At 48.2% G+C, this 26427-nt stretch overlaps 1 protein-coding gene across 1 annotated transcript in view; it reads right to left on the reverse strand.

The window, feature by feature from the left end:
* Positions 1-26427, reverse strand: part of CFAP74 (cilia and flagella associated protein 74) — a 741155-nt gene that overhangs the window by 598805 nt on the left and 115923 nt on the right. The window contains exon 7 of the mRNA XM_063943052.1: positions 241-414. Within this exon, the coding sequence (XP_063799122.1) occupies positions 241-414 (174 nt within the window). The remainder of the gene's footprint in view (positions 1-240; positions 415-26427) is intronic.

Genomic DNA, 26427 nt, shown 5'->3' on the forward strand with positions numbered 1-26427 from the left:
TAACTTCACCTGCAAATGAATTGGGTGATAACCACTTTTCATGAAAAGTGAAAACTTTTCACTTAAAAAAACGGGTTATCACCTGCAATTGAATTCCCCCCTAAATGTCTCAGACATGCAACCTTTCCCAGATAAGCAAAGTATATACAGTCCCCATAAGCAGCATTTCAGGCCCTTCTGCACCTTGGTTGCTGTATAAATCACACAGAACTCACACTGACTTGCCCTCTGCTTACTTACAGCTTTTCTGTCTGCTTTCTCTGCTCTGCCAGAGTCAGTGATGCTTTCTCCCTCTGCACTCGCTGCTCTGCCGAGTCTTTGTTCTGCCTGTCCAGCTCTTCTTCATCTTGTTGTAGCCTCTTGCGGAGATTGGTAAACTTTCCTTGTTCCACCTCAATATGCCAGAGGTCATACCTGTTCAATAAATACATATTATATAGCAAGAGATGTAGAAGCCTAAATGACGCTAAGCTGCTAAAGATACTTTTCTAGTTTCCTTTGGTTAAGTAGGACCTGGTGACATGCAATGATAAAGCTGTTTTGAACAGTGAGTCCTGATCTAAAATTCCTAATATACAGTACATTCTAGGAGTTCAGCTCAAAAACATTTTGAGAGCAATGCTTTGCTAAATTAATGGAAGAAATAAAAAATAACCATAAAGGGCTTGGTTCTGTGCTGTACCCGCTTTAGCGTGTTTTGCCATAGTAGTGCCTGTGACATTATACTAATACTAGCATCAGCCCTCCCCCAGGTGTACGGCCATAAGTCAGACTGGGCAAGCACTGAGGGGCAGATGTATTAACCTGGAGAAGGCATAAGGAAGTTATAAACCATTGATATGTGCAAGGTAATAAAGGCACCAGCCAATCAGCTCCTAACTGTTAATTTACATATTGCAGCTGATTGGCTGGTGCCTTTATCACCTTGCACATATCACTCAGTGTCTGTAGATGCTGTAATACGCTTGGTGCGTCTCTAGATGTCCCCATTGGTTGCATCATCAAAACTTGCACCAGACCTATGGTAGGTACAGATTTTCTGTATCAGTATGGCCCCCAATGTGAGCAATTACTCCGTGTACACAACCACATCAGTGACACAGCCATAACACTGCCATAGGACAGACCAGTTTAGTGCATCTGATGGGCCACCTCTCAGTCACATCCCACGAACGCCCAACACATCCCCAGTACACTACTTATACCGTATGTATCAATCGCGCCTACGGCTCTGTGTAGTATATGCGTTTTTACAGCTTTTTGTGCAGAAGCAAAGAAAAAAAAACTCAACTGTATGAATACTGACATTGCATATGACCCAAAATCATGCCCACGGGCTCCTAAACACTAAAAAAAGTATACATTTCCCTTTAACGAAAATTACATTGTTTCCATTATTTCATTTTTCACAACTTTTCTGAGCTCCTTTTCCAACTTATCTGAAGTTGGGTGCCCAGAAGTAGACTTCCGTGTGGCAAAGCATGCTACTCACTACCAACACAAACAGGCTAAGTAACAATTTCCCCTCCTGAGGCCTGGGAAGCAAGATCGGGGGCGTACCACTGGAAGGTTTGCCTTGTTTAGGAATGGAGTACTTTAGCAGTCCTTTAAGTAACCCATTACCTAATAACCTCAATGTATTAATCTGTGTGAACTCAATAATACAGGTAGAAACAAATAAGGTAAAAACATTTATATATCTTTTATGTACATTTTTTGTTTATACTGCTCAAAAGTTGTAATCTTCATCTAAATGTATACATACAGTGCATCCGGAAAGTATTCATAGCGCTTCACTTTTTCCACATTTTGTTATGTTACAGCCTTAATCCAAAATGGAATAAATAATTTTTTTCCCTCAAAATTCTACACACAGGGGGTAATTCAGAGTTGATCGCAGCAGGAAATTTTTTTAGCAGTTGGGCAAAACCATGTGCACTGCAGGGGGGGCTGATATAACATTTGCATAGAGAGTTAGATTTGGGTGGGTTATTTTGTTTCTGTGCAGGGTAAATACTGGCTGCTTTATTTTTACACTGCAATTTAGATTGCAGATTGAACTCACCCCACCCAAATCTAACTCTCTCTGCAAATGTTATATCTGCCCCCCCTCCCCCCCCCCCCCCGCAGTGCACATGGTTTTGCCCAACTGCTAAAAAAATTCCTGATGCGATCAACTTGGAATTACCCCCACAATACCCCATAATGACGGCGTGAAAAAAGTTTTTTTTATGATTTTTGCAAATTTATTAAAAACTAGCTGGAGTACCCAGCGTTGCCCGGGATCTTAAGAATGTCTGTTTACAAAAATAAATGTAAATATTAAACACACAGTATAAATAACATTGTAGATAGCTGAATACCCGTGCTTTGCTACGGGATGAGGATGGTAAATTAGAATGATAGTTGTTCGTTAATTTACGTTGGTTGGAGATTTAGTATATAGGCATATCTTGTTTCCTTGACACACTTTGTGTAGTGGCCAGACCCCTTTTTGGTCCCCCAAGGGACCCTGCTCTTCCTACTATACAACTCTCAGTCTGTGGCTTCCTGCTGCCTCCATTCCCCTCCTCACATCATGTCAGTGCCCCAGTGAAATTATCATTTTTTTTTTCAGTTTCTTATATAGCGCAACACATTATGTATCTCCTGATCGTGGGACCGTGCTACTTCCACTATATAACTCTCAGTTTGTGGTTTTGTGCTACCTGCATTCCCCTCCTCACATCATGTCACTGGCCCTGTCACATGCAGTCCTGTCATCACTGACATATCATGCATGTCCTGATATAGTGTGTGCTGCTGGCCCACCCCTAGGGGTGTTAGTGGTGTGTTACCCTCACAGTGTTTGTTTCCAGAGTGTAAGTCATATGTGTAGCAAGTTTGGTGTAAACTGCTCCAGGCATTCCAGAGTTATGCTGTCTGCTGAAAAACTCTGTGCTGCTGCCTCACCCCTAGGGGTGCTAGGGGTGTCTTACCCGCACAGTGTTTGTTCCCAGCTTGTAAGTCATATGTGTCCCAAGTTTGTTGTAAATTGGTCCAGGCATTCGGGAGTTACACTGTCTACTGAAATACTCTGTGCTGCTGTCCCACCTCTAAGGGTGTCTATCCCCCACAGAGTTTATTCACAGATTGTAAGTCAGATGTTTACCAAGTTTGGTGTAAATTGCTCCAGGCTTTCCACAGTTATGCTGTCTGCTGACATACTCTGTGCTGCTGTCCCATCCCTAGGGGTGTCTGACCCACACAGTGTTCGTTTCCAGATTGTAAGGCATACGTTTACCAATTTTTGAGTATATTGCTCCAGCAATTCCGGAGTTATGCTGTCTCCTGATATACTCTGTGCTGCTGTCTCCCCCACCCACCCCCCAAGGGGTGCTAGGGATTTCTAATTGTTTTAATTGCCTTCGTCGTGTTTTAATACGCTCGTATGTAAAATTTCACGATCTTCGCTTGTAAACTGTGGATTTGTATAGAAAGACAGAAGGACAGATTTTCGCTTTTATATAGTAGATAAAAAAAACTAAGAAATCACATGTACATAAGTATTTACAGACTTTGTCATGAAGCTCAAAATTGAGCTCAGGTGCATCCTATTTCCACTGATCATACTTGAGATGTTCAAACAGCTTAACTGGAGTCAACCTGTGGTAAATTCAGTTGATTGGACATGATTTGGAAAGGCACACACCTGTCTATATAAGCTCCCACACTTGATAGTGCATGTCTGAGCACAAATCAAGCATGAAGTCAGAGGAGTTGTCTGTAGACCTCGGAGACAGGATTGTCTCGAGGCACAAATCTGGGGAAGGGTACAGAAAAATATCTGCTCCTTCGAAGGTCCCAATGAGCACAGTGGCCTCCATCATCCGTAAATGGAAGACGTTCGGAACCACCAGGACTCTTCCTAGAGCTGTCCAATTGTCTATACTGAGCGATCAGGGGAGAAGGGCCCTAGTCAGGGAGGTGACCAAGAACCCGGTGGTCACTCTGTCAGAGCTACAGCACTCCTCTGGAGAGAGGAGAACCTTCCAGAAGTACAACCATCTCTGCAGTAATCCACCAATCAGGACTGTATGGTAGAGTGGCCAGACGGAAGCCACTTCTTAGTAAAAAGCACACGGCAGCCCACCAGGAGTTTACCAAAATGCACCTGAAGGACTCACAGACCATGAGAAACAACATTCTCTGGTCTGATGAGACAAAGATTGAAGTCTTTGGCGCGAATGCCAGGCGTCATGTTTGGAGGAAACCAGGCACCGCTCATCACCAGGACAATACCATCCCTACAGTGAAGCATGGTGGTGGCAGCATCATGCTGTGGGGATGTTTTTCAGCGGCAGGAACTGGGAGACTAGTCAGGATAGAGGGAAAGATGAATGCAGCAATGTACAGAGACATCCTGGATGAAAACCTGCTCCAGAGCGCTCTTGACCTCAGACTGGGGCGACGGTTCATCTTTCAGCAGGACAACGACCCTAAGCACACAGCCAAGATATCAAAGGAGTGGCTTCAGGACAACTCTGCGAATGTCCTTGAGTGGCCCAGCCAGAGCCCAGACTTGAATCCAATTGAACATCTCTGGAGAGATCTGAAAATGGCTGTGCACCGATGCTTCCGATCCAACCGGACAGAGCTGGGGAGGTGATGCAAAGAGGAATGGGCGAAAATGGCTAAAGATAGGTGTGCCAAGCTTATGGCATCATATTAAAAAAAGACTTGAGACTGTAATTGCTGCAAAAAGTGCATCAACAAAGTATTGAGCAAAGGCTGTGAATACTTATGTACATGTGATTTCTTAGTTTTTTTATTTTTAATAAATTTGCAAATATCTCAAAAACACTTATTTCACGTTGTCATTATGGGGTATTGTGTATATAATTTTGAGGGAAAAAATTAATTGATTCCAGTTTGGAACAAGGCTATAACATAACAAAATGTGGAAAAAGGGAAGCGCTGTGAATTACTTTCCGGATGCACTGTAACATGTAACTTTAAAAAATAAATAAATAAGAATTTACTTACCGATAATTCTATTTCTCGTAGTCCGTAGTGGATGCTGGGGACTCCGTAAGGACCATGGGGATTAGCGGCTCCACAGGAGACTGGGCACATCTAAAGAAAGCTTTAGGACTAGCTGGTGTGCACTGGCTCCTCCCCCTATGACCCTCCTCCAAGCCTCAGTTAGGATACTGTGCCCGGACGAGCGAACACAATAAGGAAGGATCTTGAATATCCCGGGTAAGACTCATACCAGCCACACCTATCACACCGTATAACTTGTGATCTGAACCCAGTTAACAGCATGATAACAGAGGAGCCTCTAGAAAAGATGGCTCACTACAGCAATAACCCGATCTTTTTGGTAACAATAACTATGTACCAGTATTGCAGACAATCCGCACTTGGGATGGGCGCCCAGCATCCACTACGGACTACGAGAAATAGAATTATCGGTAAGTAAATTCTTATTTTCTCTAACGTCCTAAGTGGATGCTGGGGACTCCGTAAGGACCATGGGGATTATACCAAAGCTCCCAAACGGGCGGGAGAGTGCGGATGACTCTGCAGCACCAATTGAGAGAAACTCCAGGTCCTCCTCAGCCAGGGTATCAATTTTGTAGAATTTTACAAACGTATTTGCTCCTGACCAAGTAGCTGCTCGGCAAAGTTGTAAAGCCGAGACCCCTCGGGCAACCTCCCAAGATGAGCCCACCTTCCTTGTGGAGTGGGCATTTACAGATTTTTTGGCTGTGGCAGGCGTGCCACAGAATGTGCAAGCTGAATTGTACTACAAATCCAACGAGCAATAGTCTGCTTAGAAGCAGGAGCACCCAGCTTGTTGGGTGCATACAGGATAAACAGCGAGTCAGTTTTCCTGACTCCAGCCGTCCTGGATATTTTCAGGGCCCTGACAACATCTAGCAACTTGGAGTCCTCCAAGTCCCTAGTAGCCGCAGGCACCACAATAGGTTGGTTCAGGTGAAACGCTGAAACCACCTTAGGGAGAAACTGAGGACGAGTCCTCAATTCCCCCTGTCCGAATGGAAAATCAGATAAGGGCTTTTACAGGATAAAGCCGCCAATTCTGACACGCGCCTGGCCCCGGCCAGGGCCAACAGCATGACCACTTTCCATGTGAGATATTTTAACTCCACAGATTTAAGTGGTTCAACCCAATGTGACTTTTGGAAACCAAAACCTACATTGAGATCCCAAAGTGCCACTGGAGGCACAAAAGGAGGCTGTATATGCAGTACCCCTTTTACAAACGTCTGAACTTCAGGGACTGAAGCTAGTTCTTTTTGGAAGAAAATTGACAGGGCCGAAATTTGAACCTTAATGGACCCCAATTTCAGGCCCATAGACACTCCTGTTTGCAGGAAATGTAGGAATCGACCCAGTTGAATTTCCTCCGTCGGGCCTTACTGGCCTCGCACCACGCAACATATTTTCGCCAAATGCGGTGATAATGTTTTGCGGTTACATCCTTCCTGGCTTTGATCAGGATAGGGATGACTTCATCCGGAATGCCTTTTTTTTTTTTTTTTTCAGGATCCGGCATTCAACCGCCATGCCGTCAAACGCAGCCGCGGTAAGTCTTGGAACAGACAGGGTCCATGCTGGAGCAGGTCCCTTCTTAGAGGTAGAGGCCACGGATCCTCCGTGAGCATCTCTTGAAGTTCCGGTTACCAATTCCTTCTTGGCCAATCCGGAGCCACGAATATAGTGCTTACTCCTCTCCATCTTATCAATCTCAGTACCTTGGGTATGAGAGGTAGAGGAGGGAACACATACACTGACTGGTACACCCACGGTGTTACCAGAGCGTCTACAGCTATTGCCTGAGGGTCCCTTGACCTGGCGCAATACCTGTCGAGTTTTTCCCAACGGTTTATAATCATGTGGAAGACTTCTGGGTGAAGTCCCCACTCTCCCGGGTGGAGGTCGTGTTGAGGAAGTCTGCTTCCCAGTTGTCCACTCCCGGAATGAATACTGCTGACAGTGCTATCACATGGTTTTCCGCCCAGCGAAAAATCCTTGCAGCTTCTGCCATTGCTCCTGCTTCTTGTGCCACCCTTGTTTGTTTACGTGGGTGACTGCCGTGATGTTGTCCGACTGGATCAACACCGGCTGACCTTGAAGCAGAGGTCTTGCTAAGCTTAGAGCATTGTAAATGGCCCTTAGCTTTAGGATATTTATGTGAAGTGACGTCTCCAGGATAGACTATAAGCCCTGGATATTCCTTCCCTGTGTGACTGCTCCCCAGCCTCGCAGGCTGGCATCCGTGGTCACCAGGACCCAGTCCTGAATGCCGAATCTGCGGCCCTCTAGAAGATGAGCACTCTGCAACCACCACAGGAGGGACACCCTTGTCCTTGGTGACAGGGTTATCCGCTGATGCATCTGAAGATGCGACCCGGACCATTTGTCCAGCAGGTCCCACTGGAAAGTTCTTGCGTGGAATCTGCCGAATGGGATTGCTTCGTAGGAAGCCACCATTATACCCAGAACCCTTGTGCATTGATGCACTGAGACTTGGCTCGGTTTTAGGAGGTTCCTGACTAGCTCGGATAACTCCCTGGCTTTCTCCTCCGGGAGAAACACCTTTTTCTGGACTGTGTCCAGGATCATCCCTAGGAACAGAAGACAAGTCGTCGGAACCAGCTGCGATTTTGGAATATTGAGAATCCAATCGTGCTGCCGCAACACTACCTGAGATAGTGCTACACCGACCTCCAACTGTTCCCTGGATCTTACCCTTATCAGGGAATCGTCCAAGTAAGGGATAACTAATATTCCCTTCCTTCGAAAGAATATCATCATTTCGTCCATTACCTTGGTAAAGACTCGGGGTGCCGTGGACCATCCATACGGCAGCGTCTGAACTGATAGTGACAGTTCTGTACCATAAACCTGAGGTACCCTTGATGAGAAGGGTACATTTTTTACATGAAGGTAAGCATCCTTGATGTCCCGAGACATCATGTAGTCCCCTTCTTCCAGGTTCGCAATCACTGCTCTAAGTGACTCAATCTTGAATTTGAACCTCTGTATGTAAGTGTTCAAAGATTTTAGATTTATAATCGGTCTCACCAAGCCGTCCGGCTTTGGTACCACAACAGTGTGGAATAATACCCCGTTCCCTGTTGCAGGAGGGGTACCTTGATTATCACCTGCTGGGAATACAGCTTGTGAATGGCTTCCAAAACTATCTCCCTGTCAGAAGGAGACATCGGTAAAGCCGACTTTAGGAAACGGCGAGGGGGAGACGTCTCGAATTCTAATTTGTACCCCTGAGTATCACCTGAAGGATCCAGGGGTCTACTTGCGATTGAGCCCACTGCGCGCTGAAATTCATTGAGACGGGCCCCCCACCGTGCCTGATTCTGCTTGTAAAGCCCCAGCGTCATACTGAGGGCTTATCAGAGGCGGGAGAGGGTTTCTGTTCCTGGGAACTGGCTGATTTCTGCAGCCTTTTTCCTCTCCCTCTGTCACGGGGCAGAAAAGAGGAACCTTTTGCCCGCTTGTCCACGAAAAGACTGCGCCTGATAATACGGCGTCTTCTCATGATGAGAGGCGACCTGGGGTACAAACGTGGATTTCCCAGCTGTTGCCGTGGCCACCAGGTCTGAAAGACCGACCCCAAATAACTCCTCCCCTTAATAAGGCAATATTTCCAAATGCCGTTTAGAATACGCATCACCTGACCACTGACGTGTCCATAACCCTCTACTGGTAGAAATGGACAACGTACTTAGACTTGATGCCAGTCGGCAAATATTCCGCTGTGCATCACGCATATATAGAAATGCATCTTTAAAATGCTCTATAGGCAATAATATACTGTCCCTATCTAAGGTAACAATATTTTCAGTCAGGGAATCCGACCACGCCAACCCAGCACTGCACATCCAGGCTGAGGCGATTGCTGGTCGCAGTATAACACCAGTATGTGTGTAATACATTTTAGGATATCCTCCTGCTTTCTATCAGCAGGATCCTTAAGGGCGGCCATCTCAGGAGAGGGTAGAGCCCTTGTTCTTACCAGCGTGTGAGCGCTTTATCCACCCTAGGGGGTGTTTCCCAACGCACCCTAACCTCTGGCGGGAAAGGATATAATGCCAATAACATTTTTATCAGTTGTTATCGGGGGAAACCCACGCATCATCACACACCTCATTTAATTTCTCAGATTCAGGAAAACTACAGGTAGTTTTTCCTCACCGAACCCCTTTTTGGTGGTACTCGTATTATCAGAAATGTGTAAAACATTTTTCATTGCCTCAATCATGTAACGTGTGGCCCTACTGGAAGTCACATTTGTCTCTTCACCGTCGACACTGGAGTCAGTATCCGTGTCGGTGTCTATATCTGCCATCTGAGGTAACGGGCGCTTTAGAGCCCCTGACGGCCTATGAGACGTCTGGACAGGCACAAGCTGAGTAGCCGGCTGTCTCATGTCAACCACTGTCTTTTATACAGAGCTGACACTATCACGTAATTCTTCCAACAGTTCATCCACTCAGGTGTCGACCCCCTAGGGGGTGACATCACTATTACAGGCAATCTGCTCCGTCTCCACATCATTTTTCTCCTCATACATGTCGACACCAACGTACCGACATACAGCACACACACAGGGAATGCTCTGATAGAGGACAGGACCCCACTAGCCCTTCGGGGAGACAGAGGGAGAGTTTGCCAGCACACACCAGAGCGCTATATATATACAGGGATAACCTTATATAAGTGTTTTTCCCCTTATAGCTGCTGTATTGTTTATACTGCGCCTAATTAGTGCCCCCCTCTCTTTATTTAACCCTTTCTGTAGTGTAGTGACTGCAGGGGAGAGACAGGGAGCTTCCCTCCAACGAAGCTGTGAGGGAAAATGGCGCCAGTGTGCTGAGGAGATAGGCTCCGCCCCCTTATCGGCGGCCTTATCTCCCGTTTTTTGTGTATTTTTGGCATGGGTTAAATGCATCCATATAGCCCAGGAGCTATATGTGATGCATCTTTTGCCATTTAAGGTATTTTTATTGCGTCTCAGGGCGCCCCCACCCAGCACACTGCACCCTCAGTGACCGGAGTGTGAAGTGTGCTGAGAGCAATGGCGCACAGCTGCGGTGCTGTGCGCTACCTTTTTGAAGACAGGACGTCTTCTGCCGCCGATTTTCCGGATCTCTTCAGGCTTCTGGCTCTGTAAGGGGGCCGGCGGCGCGGCTCTGGGATCCATCCAGGCTGGGCCTGTGATCGTCCCTCTGGAGCTAATGTCCAGTAGCCTAAGAAGCCCAATCCACTCTGCACGCAGGTGAGTTCGCTTCTTCTCCCCTTAGTCCCTCGATGCAGTGAGCCTGTTGCCAGCAGGACTCACTGAAAATAAAAAACCTAAAACTAACTTTTCACTAAGCAGCTCAGGAGAGCCACCTAGTGTGCACCCTTCTCGTTCGGGCACAGAAATCCAACTGAGGCTTGGAGGAGGGTCATAGGGGGAGGAGCCAGTGCACACCAGCTAGTCCTAAAGCTTTCTTTAGATGTGCCCAGTCTCCTGCGGAGCCGCTAATCCCCATGGTCCTTACGGAGTCCCCAGCATCCACTTAGGACGTTAGAGAAATGACATTATATTACTTCCATCTAGAGCTGTGTCTATAATGAGGCAACCTGAGGCAGCAGTGGAAAATGACAGAACATATTATTTTTAATGAAAGCTTTTTTCTTGCTGCTAAATTAGTGCTATTTATCTGGATGACAGGCCCAGAACTAGCATCAAGCAGCATAAGGTAGCTGCAAAAAGTGCCAGGACCTGGCGTTGCCACTGATGGCCCAGTACCAGGGCCGGCTCTTCCATTAGGCAACTATAGGCGGCTGCCTAGGGGCGCCGGCCCTTGGAGGGCGCCACTGAATTCATCAAGCAATAAAGTGAAGGATGTCTCTGTACAAGACATCCTCCTTTTACACTGCACTGGCAGCAGCTGCAGGTCTAATCAGGTACAGCTGCTGCTATCAGGCTCTACCACATAGTGCCTCAGCGCTACCTCCGTGCCGACACGTGTATCATCAAGTCCTGTGAAGGCACATAGGAGGCAGATGTAACTATGGCTCCTGACGGGCACCCCCACGGTCACTCATCATAGTCCTGATTCACCTCCTGGATCCCGACTCTCCAGCAGCACCTGACTACGTGCCTGCAGCCGCAGTGTCGCTGTAATGCTGCTGCCGACTGTAGGAGGAACCCTGCTAATGATGAGGGAAAACAACATAAGGTATGTAACCCATGGGGGTTTCTGTGGGACCACAGAAGGTGGGGGGGCATGGTAGGGGGGGGTTTGCGCAGCACATTAGAGAAGACACTAGAACATAAAAATATATGTAGGTGCGTATATATGTAAATCTCCCCAACAGACGTATATCCAGGGCCGGTTCAAGGGCGCTCTGCGCCCCGGGCAGGAAATGGGGCGTGGCCTAATACAGGGGGCGTGGTCAATTACGCCCCCTGTACATTAAAAGCGCCGCTTGAATGCTGAGCGGTGCGCGATGACGTCATCGCGCACCGCACAGCAAAAGGTCCTCTCCACGAAGGGAAACTAGACGCTATGAGTCTAGTTCCCTTCGTAGAGAGGACCTTTGCTGTGCGGTGCGCGATGACGTCATCGCGCACCGCTCAGCAAAGTTACTCTCCAGGAAGGAAAACTAGACGCATAGCGTCTAGTTCCCTTCAGGAGGCGGACAGGGATGGGGACGGGGACGGCAGCGGAGGCGGACAGGGACACAGCGGGCAGCAGTGGCGGATCTTGCCACGGTGCGGCGTCCTCCGGATGGCGCCAGCGCCCTCCGGAAGGCGGCGCCCCGGGCAAAAGTCCTGCTTGCCCGTGGCAAGATCCGCCACTGCGTATATCATTCAGCATAAAAGTGAAACTGGCCTCAGTGTCCTATTCTATTCCTAACATGCCACCTAACATTCATACATATTACAATATATCTTTTCATTTTAAAAGTCCTTGAGTGCCATCCCTTTTCTCTGTTTATATATAATGATACCACCGGGAGGTGTGTGTGTGTGGGGGGGTTGCAGATTAGGGGGCGCTGGGCTGAAACTTTGCCTAGGGTGCAGAGATACCTTGCACCGGCCCTGCCCAGTACCATGCAGTGCCAGAATGCAGAACAAGAATCATGCTCAGGGCCAGCTTCTGGAGGGTTAATGGAAGGTTGCAGGCCTCGTGGTTGCACTGACAAAGCTCCAGGGGTACTACTTGCTGCTGCTCTGCCACTCTCAATAGCAATGTCATATACTGTAGCAGTGACATTGGGCACAGCGCAAGTGGCTGCTGCAAATGTTCCTGTGCAGCTCTAAGCGATGAAGGAAAATCATGTACAACTAGGTGATTAAACACGCCCTACGGGCGCTCTTCACACAGTCATAAGGGGCTACGCCCCCCCTTAACCCTTGCACGCCCTTGTGACGTGCAATATTTTTATTATAGTATTACCTCCAACCATAATTGTGTGAGTGGTTAAATATTGCACGGCCAAAGGGCGTGTGATGGTTAAGGGGTCGTAGCCCCTTGCAACGGCGTGAACAGTGCACGCAGGGCCTGATTAATCACCTAGCAGGTGCTGTGGTTGGGGGAGTGGCGGGATGCGGGGGAGATGTGGATGGGGTTCCAAGGGGAGGGGCGGGGGTGGCGCGGGTAGGGTTAGGGGCGGGTGCGGTGGTGCCGTGGGTAAGGGAGGGGCAGATGCGGGGGTTCTGCGGGTGGGGGTGGGGGGTGCCGTGGATAGGGGCCGGAGGTACTGCAAGTGTGGGAGGGGCGGGTAATGCTTCTCCTGCTTCTCCTGGAAGCAGCCAAGCTGCTGTCCTCCTTTTGGCAGTGGCTCTCCCGGAGACTCGCACAGCAGCAAAGCAGCCAGACACTATTGTTAGCGCCAGTGTCCCAGCGCGCCGCATTACAGGGAAGAAGATGCACTCAATAAACTACAGCTCCCAGCAACCCTTAGCGCCGGAATGCTTCGGCGCTAAAGGCTGCTGGGAGCTGTAGTTTATTTAGTGCGTCTGCTTCCCTGTAATGCAGCGTGTTGGGACACCGGCGCTAACAATAGTGACTGGCTGGCAGAACTGACTGACTGGCTGAATCAATGTAAAAGGTGAGAGTGCTGTGCAGTGTCAGTGACACTGCACACCGCACACCCACTGCACTGCACAGCACTGTCACCTTTCACATTGATTCAGCGTCCAGACATTACCCTCCGCGATATCACCCACTCTATCCGTTACATTAGCCATCTTGGGGCTTCCAGGCCACCAGCCCAGGTGCTGTGTTGTGGAGTTAGGGCCTCTGGGGATCTGGGCGTGGCTGTGTCGGGAAGGCACTTCTGTGACATCATGCGCAGATAGGGCTCCGTGGCTCAGAGAGTATGCGGAGCAGGAGGGCTATGAAATTCTTCCACTGCGCCGCTTTCATACACATCTATGCCGGTGGCCGCAGCAGCTTTTGTTCCACTTGCGCCGCGGCTAGGGAGCGGGGATTGTTGATGCCGGAGGGGGCAGGCGGACTAGCAGCAGGACATAGGACACTGCAGTAAAAATATTTTTTCCCCCTATCTACAGCGCAGAGACTTGCTGCAGATGCAGTGGCATACCCTCCACCTGTACCTTTTTGGCAGGTACAGTACTTTTTTTTTTCTGGTCTGTACCGATTTCTGGTTCTCCAAACTTCCATTGAAAGTATAGGAAAACGGGCATGGCCACATCCCTTTACCCGTGGCCATGCCCCCTTTTCGAATTTGTACTGATTTTTATGTGTAAATTGTTGGAGGGTATGTTGCTGCAGATGCAGTGGGCCTATGTTGGGGTGTGGACCTGGAGCTGCAGCTCCATCAGCCCCATTGTTAATCCTGCTCTGGGAACACACAGCAGCCAAAGGGCAGAGCCTCCCATTGGATGTAACCTGTGTGGGAGGGTGTTTCTAGCCCAATCAGCTGTGAACTGGGTGTGATAGACCTGCTGCTGACCCAATGAGAGCTTCTAGCCACGCCAGGCATTATACATACAGGCACAGAGTCACAGATCTGGGCTATTATATAGAAGATAAGGGGCTTACTGTTGGCAGATGTGTATGTGAGAAAGAAGCAAGTGGGAAGGGGGGGCATGTAAGAAATTTAAGCTAGTGGACAGAATGGCATAGAGTATGTGGGCGTATTAGAGAAAAGCCAGTAGGGAGGTGGTGGCATGCGGGAGGAATACTGGGTAGAAAACCATGAGAAAAAAAAAATAGTGCACATATGGACATGTAAAGAAAAGCTGGTTGGCAGAGGAGCAAGTGATAAAAAAGCAGGTGACATGGAGGCATGCAAGAGTAAAACTGTCCAGCAGGGGGCATGTGAAAGAAAAGCTCATGGGCAGAGAATCCAGTAAGGGAAAACAGGATTTTAATACCTAACGGTAAATCCTTTTCTCCTAGTCCATAGAGGATGTTGGGGTCCACTTCAGTACCATGGGGTATAGACGGTTCCGCAGGAGCCATGGGCACTTTAAGACTTTTTCAGAGTGTGAACTGGCTCCTCCATCTATGCCCCTCCTCCAGACCTCAGTATAGGAACTGTGCCCAGGGAGACGGACAATTCGAGAAAAGGATTTACTTTTAAGTTAATGGTGAGATTCATACCAGCTCACACTTCGACCATGCCGCACAACATGGCATTCAATAAAACACATGCCAACGAGCATAAATATTACAGCAAATGTGCTGAAACAATTTTAACAAATTAACAACTGCAGGTAAAGTACACACTGGGCTGGGTGCCCAGCATCCTCTACGGACTAGGAGGAAAGGATTTACCGGTAGGTATTAAAATCCTGTTTTCTCATACGTCCTAGAGGATGCTGGGGTCCACTTCAGTACCATGGGGTTATACCAAAGCTCCAGTATGGGCGGGAGAGTGCGGATGTTCCTGCAGTACCGATTGACCAAATTTCAGGTCATCAACGGCCAAGGTGTCAAACTTGTAAAACTTAGCAAACGTGTTTGTCCCTGACCAAGTAGCAGCTCGGCAAAGCTGTAATGCCGAGACCCCCCGGGCAGCTGCCCAGGATGAGCCCACCTTTCTTGTAGAATGGGCATTCACAGAATCCGGCACCGGCAATCCTGCCGTGGAATGAGCGTGCTGAATCGTACCTCTGATCCAACGCGCAATCGTCTGCTTAGAAGCAGGACACCCAATCTTGTTGGGAGCATATAGGACAAACAGTGCCTCTGTTTTCCGTATCCTAGCTGTTCTTGCGACATAAATTCTCAAAGCTCTGACCACATCTAGAGACTTCGAACCAGCGAAGGTGTCAGTAGCCACTGGCACCACAATAGGTTGGTTTATATGGAAGGAACCACTTTTGGAAGAAATTGCTGATGGGTCCTTAGCTCAGCCCTATCCTCATGGAAGATTAAGTAAGGGCTCTTGTGAGACAAGTCCCCTAACTCAGACACCCTCCTTGCGGATGCCAAGGCCAACAGCATTACCGCTTTCCAAGTGAGAAACTTCAATTCTACCTCCTGGAGAGGTTCAAACCAATCTGATTGAAGGAACTGCAACACCACGTTAAGATCCCACGGTGCCGCAGGAGGCACAAAAGGAGGTTGGATGTGCAGAACCCCTTTCACGAACGTCTGAACTACTGGAAGGGAGGCCAATTGTTTCTGAAAGAAGACGGACAAAGCCGAAATCTGAACCTTGATTGAACCCAATCGTAGGCCAGCATCCACACCTGCCTGAAGAAAATGGAGAAAACGTCCTAACTGAAACTCTTCCGTTGGAGCCTTCTTAGTTTCACACCAAAACACATATTTTCTCCAAATACGGTGGTAATGTTTAGACGTTACTCCCTTCCTGGCCTGAATAAGAGTGGGAATGACTTCTTTGGGAATACCCTTTCGGGCTAGGATCCGGCACTCAACAGCCACGCCGTCAAACGCAGCCACGGTAAGTCTTGATACATGCACGGCCCCTGCTGCAGCAGGTCCTCGCGGACAGGAAGAGGCTGAGGATCTTCTAAGAGCAACCCCTGAAGATCTGGATACCAAGCCCTACTTGGCCAGTCTGGGACAATGAGGATCGCTCGAACCCCTGTTCTTCTTATAATTTTGAGAACTTTTGGTATCAAAGGAAGTGGAGGGAAGACCTACACCGACCGAAATACCCACTAGGTCACTAGTGCATCCACTGCTATTGCTTGAGGGTCTCTCGACCTGGAACAATATCTCCGAAGCTTCTTGTTGAGACGAAATGCCATCATGTCTACTTGAGGAACTCCCCAAAGACCTGTCACCTCTGCGAAGACTTGTTGGTGGAAACCCCACTCTTCTGGATGGAGATCGTGTCTGCTGAGGAAGTCTGCTTCCCAGTTGTCCACTCCCGGAATGAAAATTGCCGACAGAGCTCTTGCATGTCTTTCCGCCCAGAGGAGGATCTTTGACACCTCTGCCATAGCCGCTCTGCTTTTCGTTCCGCCCTGATGGTTTATGTACGCTACTGCTGTTACAATGTCTGACTGGATCTGCATGGGTTGATCTTGAAGAAGATGCACCGCTTGTAGAAGGCCGTTGTAAATGGCTCTCAACTCCAGAACGTTATGTGAAGACAAGTCTCTTGACTTGACCATCTTCCTTGGAAGCTTTCCCCCTGTGTGACTGCACCCCAGCCTCGGAGACTTGCATCCGTGGTTACTAAGACCCAATCCTGAATCCCGAACCTGCGTCCCTCTAGTAGGTGAGAACTGTGTAGCCACCACAGGAGCGAAATTCTGGCTTTGGCTGACAGGATTATCCTCTGATGCATGTGTAGATGGGATCCGGACCACTTGTCCAATAGGTCCCACTGGAATACTCTGGCATGGAATCGGCCAAACTGTATGGCCTCGTAGGCCGCTACCATCTTCCCCAACAACCGAATGCATTGATGAATCGACACCCTTGTTGGTTTCAGAATTTGTTTGACCATTCTCTGGATTTCCAGAGCCTTTTCTACTGGAAGAAATTCCCTCTCTACGTCTGTGTCCAGTATCATCCCCAGAAAGGACAAATCTTGTCGTCAGTTCCAACTGTGACCGTGGAAAATTTATGATCCAACCGTGTTGTTGAAGTACTGTCAAGGAGAGTGCAATACTCTGCACCAACCTTTCCCTGGACCTCGCTTTTATCAGGAGATCGTCCAGGTAAGGAATTATATTGACTCCTTGCTTTCGAAGGAGGACCATCATCTCCGCCATCACCTTGGTGAACACCCTCGGCGCCGTGGAGAGTCCGAACGGCAACGTCTGAAATTGGTAATGACAATCCTGCATTGCAAATCTCAGATAAGCTTGATGTGGAGGGTAGATAGGGACATGTAAGTAGGCATCCTTTATGTCCACCGAGACCATGAAGTCCCTTTCCTCCAGACTGGAAATTACTGCCCTCAGAGATTCCATCTTGAACTTGAACCTTTGCAGGTAGTGATTCAGTGTTTTCAGGTTTAGAATCTGTCTGACTGAGTCGTCCGGCTTCGGAACTATGAAAAGGCTTGAATAAAACCCTCCTCCTTGTTGTGACAATGGATCCAGGACAATCACTTGATCCTGACACAATTTTTGTATTACTGCTGATATCACTTCCCTGTCTGGGATAGAAACTGGCAAGGCCGATTTGAAAAATCGGCATGGGGGAATGTTTTGAAACTCCAGCTTGTTCTCGTGGGACACAATTTGCAAAACCCACGGATCCAGGCCAGATTGAACCCAAATCTGACTGAAGAGCTTCAGACGTGCCCCCAAGGGAGCCCCAGCATCATGCTGAAGATTTGGCAGAAGCAGAGGTTGATTTCTGCTCCTGTGATCCTGTGGACTTTTTACCCTTTGCCCTTTTTGTACTTATTGGGCCGAAAGGACTGCATCTGAGAGTGATGTGTCTTTTTAGCCGGCACAGGAGCAGTAGGCAAAAATGTCGATTTACCTGCGGTAGCCGCAGAAACTAAGGCATCTTAGGAGTATCTCGTCTTTATCTATCGTGTCAATGTCTGATGACAAGTTTTCTGACCACTTTTCAATAGCACTATTCACCCACGCACAGGCAATGGTAAGCCTGAGTAGTGTCCCATTGGCCACATACAGTAGATAGATTTCAACGTAGTCTCTAACTTGCGGTCTGCCAGCTCCTTCAGTGAAGCCGTTCCCGGCGCCGGGAAAATCACCTTTTTGTTAACCGTGACAGGGCACTGTCTAGAATGGGGGGTGACTCCCACCTTTTCCTGTCTTCTGCAGGGAAAGGGTAAGCCGCCTGAATTCGTTTTGGAATCTGAAATTTCTTTTCAGGATTAGTCCAGACTCCCTCAAAGAGACTCTTTAGCTCATGAGATGGAAGGAAAGTTACATTAATTTTCTTTTCTTTATTAAAGTAAGCCTTCTCCTGTGGTAAAGGAGGGAGCTCCGTAACTTCTAACACCTCCTTTATAGCAATAACCATGTATTGAATGTTTTTTGCTAATTTTGGATCTATTCCCCTGGAATCACTAGTGTCGACACAGGAATCAGAGTCCGTGTCGGTATCAGTTTGTACTACTTGTGCAAATTACCTTTTTTGTGAACCAGAGGGGTCCCCTGCGGATGAAAGAGCAGAACTATGAAAAATCACATCTTCCACAGATTTTCTCCAGTTTTCTGCATGAGACTCAGATTTATCCAATCTCTTACTGAAATGATTCACACTATCACGTAATTCTTTCTCCCATTCAGGCTCATGGTGTGCCGGCAGCACACCACATTACAACTCTGTGTCCCTAAAATGGCTCCCTCAGGCGAAGAGCTCCCTGCCTCAGACATGTCACACACGTGCACAATCACACCACAGACACTCCGGGGCTTATAGGGGACAGACCCACAGTAAAATTCGTCAGAAGGACACAGAAATGGAATTGACAGCTCACAACTCAGCGCCAATGAAAAAATCCCTGTGACATGTAAATTGTACACAGGGACCTTTTGCGCTTTATAATGCCAAATTATATGATTGAGCACCAAATTTACACTCCCCCCCCCCCCTCCCCTTTTTTACACCCTGATACTTCATTCGGAAGTGGAGAGGAGGATCAGCGTTTCTTCCCCTGCAGCAGCTTGGAGAAGATGGCGCTGAGCAGTGTTCTGGCTGCCTGAGGAAGAAGCTCCGCCCCCTATAATTGCGCGTTTCCCCTCAGAAATCATCACAAATTATTTATACTGGCGGGGGTGTAGGACTATGCCACAGCATCATATGCTACCTTTTGCCAGTCAGAGTAGGTTTCATGCTGCCCAGGGCGCCCCCCCGCGCCCTGCACCCTGCTGTGCACTGTGTTATGGATAAGCATGTTCGCGCAACTTTCCCGCCCGCTGCGCGGTACCTTAAGCCGTCACGATGACCGGAGGTCCCTCTTGCAGATCTCCGGTAACACTACTCACCAGTCTTCTGACTTCTGGCTCTGTTAGGGGGGTGACGGTGTGCTGTGGGAGTGAACGCATAGTCGCAGCTAGTGTTCAGTACCCTTCAGGAGCTAATGGTGTCCTGTCAGCAGAAGCAGAGCCATGAAGCTATTTAGGAAGTTGGTTCCTACTTCTTCCCCCTAAGTCCCACGAAGCAGGGAGACTGTTGCCAGCAGTCTCCCTGTAAAATAAAAAACCTAACAAAGTCTTTTAGTAGAACTCGGTAGAGCTCCACTAGAATGCGAGCAGTCTGCCTGGGCACATTTTCTAAACTGAGGTCTGGAGGAGGGGCATAGAGGGAGGAGCCAGTTCACACTCTGAAAAAGTCTTAAAGTGCCCATGGTTCCTGCGGAACCGTCTATACCCCATGGTACTGAAGTGGACCCCAGCATCCTCTAGGACGTATGAGAAAAGTGGTTTTCTAGCGGGACTTCAGAGAAAAGTTGGTGAGCAGTGGGGCATCGCTGGTGGGTAGAGGGTCATGTTACATAAAAGCAGGTGGGCATGTAATGCAAAAGTTCATTTTCAGAGGTTCATATAAGAGAAAAGCCGACGTGCAGAGTGATTTGTAATAGCAAAACTGTTCGCAGAAATTGTGTGAAATAGAAACTGGTAAACTGGAGTATCTGAGGGAAAAGCTGGAGGGCAAGGGGCATGGGAGAGAAAATATGGTTAGCAGAGGGGATATCGAGAATCAGAATGTGGACATCACAATGTCGAAAGTTATGATGTTGACTTATTCAAAATGTTGACCTGCTAAATGTCGACATTCCACACGAACTGGCAGCGGTGGTTAGGGCTAGGATGCAGGAGGAGAGGGTTACATTTAGGCACTACGGGGATGGTTAGGGTACGGGAGGGGAGGGAAGGCTTAGGCACTAGGGTGATAGGTTATCGGAGGTTAGGGTTATGCACTAGGGTGAGGGTTAGTTTACAGAAAGGGTGAGGATCAGGTTAGTTAACTTAAGGGGAGGGTTAGGCACTAGGGTAAGGGTTAGGTTATGGTAGGAGAGAATTAGGGTTAGGCACTAGGGTAAGGTTTAGGTTACGGTACGGGAGGATTATGGTTAGGCACTAGGGTAAGGGTTAAGTTACGGTAGGGTTGGAATAGGGTTAGGCACTAGGGTAAGGGTTAGGTTACAGTAGGGGAGGATTAGGGTTAGGCACTAGGGTAAGGGTTAGGTTATGGTTGGGGAGGATTAGGGTTAGGCACTAGGGTGCGGGTTAAATTACGGTAGGGTTGGAATAGGGTTAGGCACTAGGGTAAGGGTTAGGTTACGGTAGGGTTGAAATAGGGTTAGGCACTAGGGTAAGGGTTAGGTTACGGTAGGGAAGGATTGGGGTTAGGCACTAGGGTAAGGGTTAGAATAGGGTAAGGGTTAGGTTAAGGTAGGAAAGGATTGGGGTTAGGCACTAGGGTTAGGTTATGGTAGGGAAGGGTTAGAATTAGGCACTAGGGTAAGGGCTATGTTACAGTAGGGGAGGATTAGGGTTAGGCACTAGGGTAAGGGTTAGGTTACTGTAGGGGTGGATTAGGGTTAGGCACTAGGGTAAGGATTAGGTTACGGTAGGGTTGGAATAGGGTTAGGCACTAGGGTAAGGGTTAGGTTACGGTAGGAAAGGATTGGGGTTAGGCACTAGGGTTAGGTTATGGTAGGGAAGGGTTAGAATTAGGCACTAGGGTAAGGGTTATGTTACAGTAGGGGAGGATTAGGGTTAGGCACTAGGGTAAGGGTTAGGTTACGGTAGGGGTGGATTAGGGTTAGGCACTATGGTAAAGGTTAAGTTATGGTAGGGGAGGATTAGGGTTAGGCACTAGGGTAAGGGTTAGGTTACGGTAGGAAAGGATTGGGGTTAGGCACTAGGGTTAGGTTATGGTAGGGAAGGGTTAGAATTAGGCACTAGGGTGAGGGTTAGGTTACAGGAGAGGAGGGTTAGGGTTACGCACTAGGGAAAGTTTTAGGTTACAGGAGGGGAGGATTAGGATTAAGCACTAGGGTGAGGGTTAGGTTACAGAAAGGGAGGGAAAGGTTAAATAATTCAAAGGGAGGGTTAGGTTATGGTTAGGTTATGGTAGGGGAGGATTAGGGTTAGGCACTAGGGTGAGAGTTAGGTTACAGTAGGGAAGGGTTTGGATTAGGCACTAGGGTGATAGTTAGGGATGGGTAATGGAAGGGGAGGGTTAAATTACGGGACTAGGGGGATGGTTAGGAACTAGCGAAACGATTAGGGGTAGTGATACCACTGGAAGTTCTCATCAGTTGACTGTCGGACCCGGAAAACATCGCTGGAGCCACAGGACCTGCTATACGAGTTAAGGCACCACTAGGCCACAAGAGACATTTTGTCAACATTCTAATCATGCTGATATTTCAGCAGTGTCGACATGAATGCCAGCGTGGTCAATGTCGACAATGAGAGCATGTCATCATTATGATCATGTCAACATTCCCATGTTGACATTAAATATACCACATCCAGCAGAGGAGCATCTGGAGAAAGGGCTGGGAGGCAGTATGTGAGTATGTGAGGGAATAGCTGCTGTGTAGGAGAGAAGAGCTGGTGAGCAGGGGGGCACATAATGGAAAAGTTGATAGGCAAAGGGGCATGTAAACTAAAACCTTATTGCAACAATTTTTTTGCTTGCTTTGTCCCAAAATGTAACAGTTTAAAGCAATCCAGTACAAATCTCGTGTTTTCTCTGGGCAGCATTGGAGCAGAGACAGCATTTTGCGTTAGACATCAGTGTATCAGGACTACAACCTCATCACCCAGCTCTAGCGAGGGGAAATCTTAACGTTCCAGCATACAATAACATACTACAGAATTGCATAACTCCCAACAGGACAGTCTCCAGGATTTTCCTCTTAATATACAGTATGATTGCCCTCACCTGTGGTGAAACACCTTTGTTATCCATTAACCTGTTCAAAACAGGTGCCGGCAATCATAAATGAAGAGAAAAGTCCAGAAGCAGAGCACTGTGTCCCTCCTGGAGAGTTGGGAGGTATGGAATTGTGTGCTTCCAACTTTGGGGCAGATGTATTAACCTGGAGAAGGCATAAGGAAGTGATAAACCAGTGATATGTGCAAGGTCATAAAGGCACCAGCCAATCAGCTCCAATATGTAAATTAACAGATACGATCTGATTGGCTGGTGCCTTTATCACCTTGCACATATCAATGGTTTATCACTTCCTTATGCCTTCTCCAGTGTCAGGAATCGACTTACCGCTGTTATGTCTGTCCGCCGGAGCGGACTCCGTCCGGGGTCACTGCATGTTGCTGTCACCTGTCACCCTGCTCGTGGATACCATCTCAGGCCTGGGAGCGCCCCTGGAGTCAACGGGCGTGTGGGCGCGCCGCGTCCCAGCCGGGCCGCGTCATGGGCGCCGCCATGACAGTTTTCCCCAGTGTAACTGCGGCAGCCAATCCGGAGCTTGGCCGCACCTCCTTGTCTCACTCCAGCCAATACCTGCCGGTCAGGGGGTATATCAGGAGCTGCAGGGTGAGTCAGAGGTTGTCCTGAACTTTGTGTCACTCCTGCGACCCGTGTGTCTGGACCTGTTCTCCTGTTCCTCCGTGTTCCTGGATATTCTCCTGATCCTCCGTGTTCCTGGATATTCTTCAGTACCTGTTACTTCCGTGGAACTACAAGTACCAGCACCAGCAATACCTTTCTGGCTTCACACCTTCTACACCTGCAGTGTGCTCCAGCCTACAGCAGTAGAGACTCTCTCTCCAGGTGCATTCCGTCATCTCACCTGTGATTCAGCCTGCATGCTGATTGTGCACTTCCAACAGCACAGTGAACATTACCATCCAGTCTCCTGCATTGCTACCAGGTTTGCTACCATTATTCCACCTCTGCTGGCTCCACGTTTTAATTACTCTGGTTCCATTTCTGCATTACAAACTCTGCCATAGACTTTCAGTTTCAAACCATATTATATCATTGCCATTACCATTGCCGTTACCATTGTCATTTCCATTGCATTCGTTTGTTTTACTTTCTGCTGCATTATTATCTGGACTTTCTGTTATTAATAAATCTACATTGTGCACATGCGCAGAAACCCAATACTGCCTCCTCACTTCATTCCACCTACCTCCACTGACCCACTAGCGCCCCCTCCGGGGACACAAACTAAACCGACTCTGACAGTAAGTTCAGGACCGATGGACTCGGACGGTGGTCAGAGTGTGGGGTCAGGGGCCTTACAAAACCTGGTCTCCCGTTTGGATGGACAAGAGGCTGTGCAGCAGCAGATATTCCAGTTTCTGCAAGGGATGTCCTCCCGGATTGATACGTTACAACAATCTCTGCTAAGTGCGCCTGCACCTCCAGTTCCTGTTACCTCTGCACATGCAAGTGTAGGGGGTTCTTCTTCTCCGGCTGCATCTGCTCCTGTATCTCGTTTGCACCTGCCTGTGCCTAGCAGGTATGATGGCAGTCCGAAGTTATGCCGTGGGTTCCTCAACCAGTGTGAAGTCCAGTTTGAACTTTTACCTCATAATTTTCCCACGCCAAGATCAAAGGTTGCTTATATCATTTCACTGCTCTCTGGATCAGCCCTGAGCTGGGTGTCTCCTCTATGGGAACGTGCCGACCCGTTGATGAACAACTATGCTGAGTTTGTTTCCATCTTCAGACGCATCTTCGATGAACCGGGTCGTGCAACATCAGCCTCCGCAGATCTTCTCCAGCTCCGTCAAGGGACTCGCAGTATGGGCCAATACGTCATCCAGTTCCAGACGCTAGCCGCAGAGATCCAGTGGAATAACCAAGCCTTGGTAGCAGCCTTCTGGCATGGACTCTCGGAGAGGATAAAAGATGAACTGGCAACCCGTGATATCCCTGTGCAATTACCAGAATTAATCTCCCTATGTATCAAGTTGGACTCTCGCATCCGCGAACGCAATAGTGAGCGTGCTCGTGCTGAGTGTCGCAAACCAAGAATGGTACCTCCTGTACAGTTTCAGCCTCCACCTTCTGACGAGCCTATGCAAATTAATAGGTCCCGCTTAACCTCTGAGGAGCGGTCAAGGAGACTTCGTGAGAGACTGTGTCTTTATTGTGCGGCAGTAGGTCACCAAATAAATTCTTGTCCAGTGCGTTCGGGAAACGCCAGATCCTGACTTGTAGGGGAGGAGTCAAGTTGGGATCTTTCAAGCAAGCTCCTTCAACCCAAGATTTCATTCTTCCTGTGACCTTAGAGACGGCGGCTGGACTCCAATCTGCAACTGCGTTGGTAGACTGTGGTGCAGCGGGGAATTTCATCACTCAAGCTGCGGTAGACAAGTTTCATCTGCCGGTCTATGAACTTCCATATCCAGTCTACATCACGGCAGTTGATGGTAGTCGTATTTCTAAGGGGTATATCACTCAACAAACCCGGCCAGTGATACTGGGGGTTGGGTTCCTGCATTCTGAGTTAATAAAATTTCTAGTTATTCCTCAGGCAACTCAGGAGATTGTGTTAGGTATGCCCTGGCTCCAGCTACATAACCCACAGATTGACTGGGCTACCTTACAACTAACTGTTTGGGGTTCACATTGCCGTCAGTCCTGTTTAGCCCAAGTTGTTCCTGTCAAGACTTCTGAAATCAAGACCCAGTCTACTCTTCCTATGGCCTATCAAGATTTCGCTGACGTCTTCAGCGAGAAGGCCGCTGATGTCCTGCCGCCCCATAGAGAGTGGGATTGCCCCATCGACCTCATTCCTGGCAAAAAACCACCTAGGGGGCGCACCTACCCGTTATCTGTTCCTGAAACCGAAGCGATGAGCGAATACATCAAAGAAAACCTACAGAAAGGATTCATCCGTCCCTCATCATCACCTGCTGGGGCAGGTTTCTTTTTTGTTAAAAAGAAAGATGGAGGACTACGTCCATGTATTGACTACCGGGGACTTAATGATATTACCGTTAAGAACAGCTACCCGTTACCTCTTATTACCGCGTTATTTGATAGAGTCAAAGGAGCCCGCATCTTCACCAAGTTAGATCTCCGCGGTGCCTATAATCTCATCAGAATCCGCAGCGGTGACGAATGGAAGACAGCTTTCAATACTCGGGATGGCCATTACGAGTACCTGGTAATGCCATTCGGGTTGAGCAATGCTCCAGCAGTGTTTCAACACTTTGTTAATGAAATTTTCCGTGACGTTCTGTACAAGTATCTCGTTGTTTACCTGGACGATATCCTCATCTTCTCTCAAGACCTCCCTTCTCATCGTCTCCAAGTCCGTGAAGTCCTCCGACGTCTTCGTGAGAATTGTCTTTACGGCAAATTATCTAAGTGTACCTTTGAGGTTACCTCCATACCCTTCCTGGGGTATATAATTTCTGGATCGGATCTCCAGATGGACCCGGCAAAATTGGAAGCTATTGCCAATTGGTCCATTCCGAACACTCTCAAGTCCATTCAACGATTCCTGGGCTTTGCCAATTATTATAGGAAATTCATCCGAGGCTTTTCAACTCTCATTGCTCCTATTACTAGCTTAACTCGGAAAGGGGCAGATCATTCCAACTGGTCAGAAGATGCCCTGGCTGCGTTTCAAAAAATCAAGATGGCTTTTGTTACCGCTCCAGTTTTGTTACAGCCCGATATTAATAAGCCATTCGAGTTGGAGGTGGATGCTTCCACAGTAGGAGTGGGAGCTGTTCTCTCTCAGATGGGAGCTGACGGGAAGATTCATCCCTGTGGATTCTTTTCCCGTAAATTTCTTCCTGCAGAAGTTAATTATTCCATCGGAGATCAAGAGCTTCTGGCGATTAAACTGGCCCTTGAGGAATGGAGGTATCTCCTGGAAGGGGCGAAGTTTCCATTTAATATCTATACGGATCATAAAAACCTGCTCTACTTGAAGGCAGCTCAGTGCCTTAATCCTCGCCAGTCCCGATGGGCTATGTTATTCTCCCGTTTTAATTTCAAGCTCCATTTC

Source organism: Pseudophryne corroboree, chromosome 10 (assembly GCF_028390025.1).
Source record: "Pseudophryne corroboree isolate aPseCor3 chromosome 10, aPseCor3.hap2, whole genome shotgun sequence".
In the NCBI taxonomy this organism is placed as follows: Eukaryota; Metazoa; Chordata; class Amphibia; order Anura; family Myobatrachidae; genus Pseudophryne; species Pseudophryne corroboree.